This window comes from Lactuca virosa, chromosome 1, assembly GCF_052849685.1.
Source record: "Lactuca virosa cultivar CGN04683 chromosome 1, Lactuca_virosa_CGN04683_v6, whole genome shotgun sequence".
In the NCBI taxonomy this organism is placed as follows: domain Eukaryota; kingdom Viridiplantae; phylum Streptophyta; class Magnoliopsida; order Asterales; family Asteraceae; genus Lactuca; species Lactuca virosa.
Genome location: NC_136426.1, coordinates 160,140,286 through 160,148,210, shown reverse-complemented (window position 1 = coordinate 160,148,210; position 7,925 = coordinate 160,140,286). Strand labels below are relative to the sequence as shown.

The 7,925-nt window shown below is 35.7% G+C and overlaps 1 protein-coding gene across 1 annotated transcript; it reads left to right on the top strand.

The window, feature by feature from the left end:
* Nucleotides 1-5,022: 5,022 nt before the first annotated feature.
* Nucleotides 5,023-6,694, top strand: LOC145160584 (uncharacterized). The gene has a single exon (XM_079079854.1). The coding sequence runs from the start codon at nucleotides 5,447-5,449 to the stop codon at nucleotides 6,476-6,478; it is 1,032 nt and encodes a 343-aa protein (XP_078935980.1). The 5' UTR covers nucleotides 5,023-5,446; the 3' UTR covers nucleotides 6,479-6,694.
* The last annotated feature ends 1,231 nt before the right edge of the window (nucleotides 6,695-7,925 follow it).

The following is a 7,925-nucleotide window of genomic DNA, read 5'->3' as shown; positions in this document are numbered from 1 at the left end:
CATCTTCACATGGAAAGCCTTTTCCAAACGATTCAGGAAAACCATAGTTAGCATTTGACATCTACAAAAGGGAGAAATTCAAGTTAGTTGATTCAATTCCTTAATATAACACCCAAATGAAATATTAAGGCTATGATCCAACACAATATTCTACAATTCGGAAGAGGGATGCCGTAATCCAATTGCAGAATATTTGAAGGTAGGTAAATGATGATTTACCAATTTCCACCATGAAAAACGAAAAAGAAAATTAAGTTTTAAATGAATCGAAACTCCTAGATCTTTTGAGATTCATTGAACTTTTTAATGGTATGTTTAACCTCGATTATGCCCTTCAAGTGTGACTGGGATACCGAGGATCACAAACAAGGTGTGAATAACCATGCAAATTAGCTTGGTACTCTCGAAGATGTATATCACCTAATCAATGTGCCGGTTAACCACACACGCTCCATTGATCTATGATAATCTACGAGCTACCCATTGCCATCCTTCATTGGTCCCATATTAGTGTGCCGCTTAACAACACACGCTCCACTAATGACCAACAAGGTGTAATGTGCAATTTCATGGATTAGCACCAACTTCACATTTTCCTAAAGTAACTAAGATTTCGGAATTTTATAAAAGCGTTTAGTTACTTCGTATTTTATTATACTTATAATGGAAGGTTGTGTCATATCCTACCCGTTCAGCTAACGACCCTCCACTAGTCAAGAGTGCGGTGGGTGAGAGTGGATACCCAATGACGGTCATTTTACATGCCACTTCCTTAAACACCCCTTGTAGACAAGCTTCGTGAATGAGGCCTACTAACGGTAAGACTGACTTTTTACTTATACATATATAATATATTAACTTTTAATTTTATATACTATAAGGGTGTATTTTATACATTTAAAATACTAGGTGGTTTAAATTATAAATAAATTATACTTTTAATTTGATTAAACTTAAACCATATTATTATGGATTTATTAATTTTTCTTTTAATTAAACACTTAATTAATTTAATAAAACCATAATGGTGTAATTTGAACTATTCAAAATACTAGGGTTTTAGAATTTAATATTTCAAAATTAAAACTTTTAATTAAATTTTAAATTCCAAAACTTGAGGACAAGTTTTGAAACCTTTCAAAAATGTTAGGGTTTAACTATTTAAATTTCAAAAACTAAAACTTTTAATTCCAAATTTAAACTATAAAACCTAAAGGGTGTAATTTAAAACTTTTTCAAAATTACTAGGTCAAATATTTGAATCATAATACTCCTATATTATCCATATTTAACCAAATCCACCAATTTTGATAAGGATATCCATACCAAACTGAAAAAAATCGAATTTTGGCAAGAAAAACGAGTTTTGGTAGTTATCTTCATCAAAATCTAGTAAGAAAATCGAAATTCCCGGCACTTGAGCTCTGGACTCGTCGAGTCCACTATGGAACTCGTCGAGTCCATACATGGACTCGGCGAGTCAGCCAGTCAGACAACAAAAAAATTTCGATTTTCTGATCTTTGGCAGTTCACATTTGCATCTATTCAATAGAAAAACGACATGGGCTCTGATACAACTGTTGGGTTATGGGCATAACAGTATTCCTATGGTGTACATGCAACCCTAATTGCTTTGATCTAGGTTTTTCTAATTTGAACATACAACATTGAATACCAAAGCAATAACCCTATAACTAGCATACATATTACGAAAATCACATATGATTAGGGTTAGAATCTTTACCTCTCTTGTTATGTAGTAATAACAAGTTAATCCTTCTTGATCTTGACTTCTGAAAGCCTAGTTCCCCAAGTGTTGCACCTCTAATGGAGTCACAAACACTGAATGCAACAAGATGACTTGGGAGAGAAGAAGAATTCGGCCAAGGCTTCCTAGAAACTCATAGGGGCGAATTCCACTAGCAAAGGGGTATTTATAGTTGTGTGGGCTGCTAGGGTTTTAGGTGGAAACCCTAATTGTCTACTTAGGCCTTAAGCAATCCATGGAACCCTTCTAGAAGGCCCATAGGACGAAATCTTTATGGGCTTCCCATAGATTTCGTCCAACCCCTTCTATTAGGAGTCCATAACCCAACTTGCAATTATCTGATAATTACAATATCAGTCCCCTTTATTTAATCAGTCTCTTTTGGTCACCAAATTAATTTTTGATCAATACTAATTTAACAATATGATTTCCAAATAATATATTAATCTTGTAATATATTAATAAAACCATTTTGAGTACTAATTTATTACTCATTTAATAAATTCTACTATCTCTCCTCTTTTCATCCTATCAAGTTGCATGAGTGAAGGCAATCCAAAAGGACCATGCTCATAATCGGGTCAAGTACATACCAATAATAGTTATGGGCTTAGACACCTAATCCAACAAAAATATGCTACAACACTCCTATCAAAACATACAAGGTCCAACCTTAGAATACACACTAAATCCAACAATCTTGACCAAAAGTCAACCATATCAAAAAAGTCAACAGCTGAAAAATATCAACCATTGAGCCTCACGTCGTGACCAGCCCTTGGTCACGTCGTGAGAACATGCTCAACCCGATTCCAACTCCTCTTGCTCCACCTCAGCCAACTCGGTCACGGACAACCCACTTAACAAACATCACGGCGTGAACCCTCCTTAGTCATGTCGTGAGCATAACAAGACAATATAGTCACAAATTCCTTCTTGGTCACGTCGTGACATCCTCTATGCCACGTTGTGATCGCAGTCTGAAGCAACAACCTAATTGTTTGAGTCCTTATTCCTTAATCTATTAAGTCTTCAACTCCCACTTTCCAGAAAACTTTAAGGGGCTCTAATGGTTAATAAAAATGCCAACTTTATAGACATGCATGCTCCATGCATGTCCTCTATCCAATCTTGGTCAAATGCCAATAAAATGGCCCAAAACTCATGCAAGGGTTCAATACACAACCAAATTTCTAGATCTGAACCATATAACACTCAAATGGCTTCAAGGATCCATAAAGTCACCAACTTTATGAAATCCCATCACTTCAACTTGCACAAACTTGAAGATAAAGGGACAATGACTTAGATCTATCAACCTAGAAGCATAAAGTTTGAATCTTTGACCCTTACAAAGGTCCAGAAAAGTGCACAAAAAGATGATGATGAGGTTTCTTTGCTGGATCAACACTCTAGAACTCTTCTTCTTCTTCTTGAAGTTACCAAAAGCACTAAAAATGAGCCAAGAACCACCAAGAGGGATTAGGGTTAGGGTTTTCTGAGGTTTGAGGGTGATGAAGGCTGATAATGATCCCTAAAATCGAGTTAATAAGGTTTAAATATGAAGAAAAACCCTAAAATATCATGGGCTTGGGCTGCAGCCTTCTTCACGTCGTGACCACCTATGTGATATGTCGTGACCATAGTCCATATACGCGTTTTCACTTTCGCTTGTCACGTCATGACACCCAATTTTTCCCAAAAACCAAGTTTTTGACTGCATAATGCCCTAAACCGATCCATTCAGGAAAACGGGTGTTACATTTGGCCCCTCCTCAAGTTTTACCACATTAGTTTATAGAGTTGGCACTTTTGGTCCCCAAACTTCGATATTCTCTACTGTTAGCCATAAAGGTTTCAAGAGTTTGCCACTTTTGGTCCTTGACATTTACCAAATGTGACACCTCAAGTTTTTACCGCATTAGTTTGTGGAGCTGATGCTTTTGGTCCCCCCCACCTTTGATATTCTACTATACGACCCTATTTTCTTCAAAACATTATACACACATAATAGAAACAACAAACGAGAAAAAAAAAAAACAAAAGAAACACCGAAATATGTAAACATGAAAAAAAATCGGTCCGTCGCGAAACGCGGATCAACTTCTAGTTTTATGATGAAAACTGAATCTTTATGTAATCTAATCTTATACTACCAAAAAACTTTCTTTGTAAGTAGAAGCTTTTGATAAAAACCATTTTTTTGCCGCATCGTTTTGTATGTAAAGACTTTTGATCCACATCGTTTTGTATGTAAAGACTTTTGATGAAAACCAATTTATATGCCACATCTTTTGTATCTAAAAGCTTTTGATGAAAAACATTTTGTTCGCCTTATTTAGAAATGCCATATTTAGAAATGTGGTACTTTGGGTTATATGGAATAGAAATATGAAATTATATGTATGTATATGCACATGTTTTTTTCGAACGACAAACACACACCCTTTAATAATACTCATAATTCTATATATTTGTCGACGACAAGATTTGAACACTCGACCACTTCGGAAAGAACACATTTCATACACACCTGTATATGTATATTTAGCTTATTTAATGTAGCAAAAATGTGGTACTTTGTGAGTTAATACCATTGTTGAGTTATACAAATATACTTTGTCTGTTATTTAATAACATTATAACAGGTGAAGCAATTTTTTTTTCATAACATTTTATTTACTATTACTTCAATATCAATATTAATGTACTTTATTTGGTATGAAAATTCGAAAAAAATATTGAATATGTATTGATTTTTGAAAATAGTGGTGCATGCTGGGAATGAATAACAATAGACATAAATACAATCGGGAAGAAAAAACATAACCGTTTCATGAAAAAAAAATACTATATTGGTAGCCACTTGTCACACAATGTTGGACAAAAAAACCAAATTATCTTGTTAAAAGCTATATATTATGACAAAATTAAAAAGTACAATAACTAAACTGAGACAAAATGGAACTAAAACGGGATATGAGCAATAATTCGATGAAATATTTCAAAATATTTCATTTTTTTTTACTGCAAAAGATTAAACGTTATCTATATACAAACATGGAATCAAAATATGATAGAATATTACTGATAACATTAATAAGTTTTAAATAAAACTTTGCTTATTTAGAAAGTTTTGAGAACAAATAAAAAAAAAATACTAAAGCATTGGTTGTGGGTGTATGGTGATGTTAGAATGATGTAATCCACCTTTTAAATAAATTGGGGGAATATTTTTAAAATTTTGTATTTTGCTTCAAATTAGGGCAAAGTTTGATTTAGATAAAAACAAGAAAACGACTCCCAAAAAGGAAGATCCTCAGCCGCCCAAGGCCCGGCTGCTCAGGCGGTGCGGTGGGCAGTGGACCGGCTCAACCACCCAATAGTAAAAACGGGCGGTGGTCACGTCATCTCAGCCCTCATCTTTCCTCCCCTTTTGTTTTTACTCATGGGTGCGTACTTTATGCACGGCGCAGGTTAGCCTCCCCCACCACCTCACCGCTAGATCCCCAAGTCAGCCGCTTCCCTCTCTCCTCCTCCACCCTACTTTTATCCATTCATACCTAATCGCCCATCCTTCATTATGCCTCCTCCTCCTCCTCCTCCTCCTCCCACCACCACCACCAACCATCGCCTCTCTGTTTCTATTTTTTCCTCCTCCGTATCACCGCCATCGCTATGGCCAGCTCGAACTCGCCTTCTTCCCAACAAGAACCAACAAACCCACTCGCCGTTCAACAATCAAAATCAACCGCCGCTTCACGCCGCATACCTCCTCCCTGCTGGTCGCACGACGAGACTGTTGCGTTAATTGATGCGTATCGTGATAAGTGGTATTCTCTCCGGCGAGGAAACCTACGCGCCTCCCACTGGCAGGAGGTCGCCGACGGCGTCACCGCTCGGTGTCCGTTAGGTAACCCGCCGAAAACCTCGGTTCAGTGTCGTCATAAGATGGAGAAGCTTAGAAAACGTTATCGCGCGGAGATCCAACGGATCGGAAACAACCCAGGTGGCCATCGGTATCCGTCTTCGTGGGTTCACTTTAAACGAATGGATTCGATGGAATTAGGGTCGTCTCCTTCAGATCCGAGTCTTCAAGACGAAGAGGAAGAAGATGGAGTAGGCGATGAAAACGAAGACGATTTGTTGTTATATCCTAGAGGAATCAAACAAGCCATCGCTCTCCCTCTCAATCGACGTTATCAGAGCTCGATTGGTAACGGCGTTGCCGGAAACGGTGTTCGGATTAAAATCCCAAATCTCGCCGGCGTCCCACCACCACAACCTTTAAACGTATACAACAGTAATATATCAATGGATGATTACCCACCGCCTATGAACCCACATTACGGGTCAGGTAAGGGCTCGAGAGATGGATACATGAAGGAAGCTTTTGGAAGTGAGATGAACAGAAAACATGGCGGCGGCGGTGGTGGAGGGATGAAGAGGAGGAAGGACATGGAGAACAGTGAGAGTCATCTGATGGATGAAATGGTGGCAGCGATTCAGAAGTTAGGAGATGGGTTTGCGAAGGTGGAGAGGATGAAGATGGACATGGCAAGAGAGCTTGAATCCATGCGAATGAAAATGGAGATGAAAAGAACTGAAATGATCCTGGAATCACAGCAGAAGCTTGTGGATTCATTTGCAAAAACAGTTATGGAGAAGAAGAACAAGAAGATCAAAAGAATGCCCACACCAGAATCATGAAACAAGAGCTTCGTAACTTCGTTTTATATCTCTAGGTCAGTAAGAACATGTATTTTCATTGAATTTGTGTTCAGATCCTTTTAATTCTTAGTTTTTTTTTTTTTTTTTTTTTTTTTTTTTTTTTTTTGTTAATAATATGTTCTAGGAGTAGTGTAGTAGTAGCAGAAGTATCATGTTTTCTTATGCAATGGAAATGGTAGCTCTTTATCATGCAAATGACTTGTTTTGATCTCTATTTCCTTAATTCTTGTTGATTACAAAAGGTAAATCAATTACTTATTACATATTACAAAAACATATTGCAAACGACTATTTTAATTGATAAGAAAACAATAACCAATAAAAAAATGAAACTACCTACAAATGTAAGTAACTTGTTAGTTGTTCCTATGGCTAACGTAAGTAGAATGCTAGAAATTGACTGTTGGAACTTTTTGGATTTAAAGTAAAAGTAGAATTCTATAAAAATGAAAGTTGTTAAAAGAGGTTAATGTTGTAAAATGATATAAATTGAAAATAAAATACATTTTGACAACTTTTTGTAGTCTTTGATCCAACTCAACTACCTATGCAAAACCAAAATTTTGTAAAGCCTATGAAATTAAAGTAGAATGCTATGAATATGATAAAGGTAATTTCTTTTTCCTTTAAAGTAAAAAGTTATAACTTGTTTATAGCATTCTACACCTTCATCATGATAAAAATGACTGCATGTAATTTTTTTTCCCTTGAAGCGCGGATGCCAAGGATATGGTGTTTGAGATTTCATTTTGAACTTAAAAAGACCTTTTAGGCAAAATGACTTATTGATTTATATCGGTGAAAAAAAAGTTTTTAAAAGAAATGTTTGGATTAACTTTTATGGTAAGAAAAGTCAATAAGTTGTCTTTTACCAACCTAAAAAGTTTTAAGTAGTTTTGCCAAACACTTTTTATGACTTATTGACTTTTCAAAAAGCAAATAAGTTGTTTTTAGATGAAATACTAAACATCCCGGAAGTTCCATGTATTTTGCATTTAAAATGATAGTAGAACTAGTGATGTGTCCCAAGCTCCGCATGGGTTAGAAGGGTTTTGGTGTTTTTTTTTTTTAATAGATTTTCACTATATACTTGTATTTTTAAATCCACACTACCAGCACGGATAAATAGAACAAAAGATAAATAGAACAAATTCTATCAAAAGGCTCAATATATTGATTCTAGACACTTAAAATCTTGTAAACAAAAAACAACAATAATGACGAAATTACCCCTCGACAACCTCAACTACTCTTTATTTATCATAATTTCCCGTAGTACAAAAATGTGAAGATTTAGAAAACTAAATGCCAATGTTTGATGTTACCAAAATGATATAAATGGAAGTATGTTGCTATTACTTTCCACTTCTCTTTTTTTAATGTAGTTTGTAACCTTGTACTCCTTTTTATAATCCCTTTTGAACCT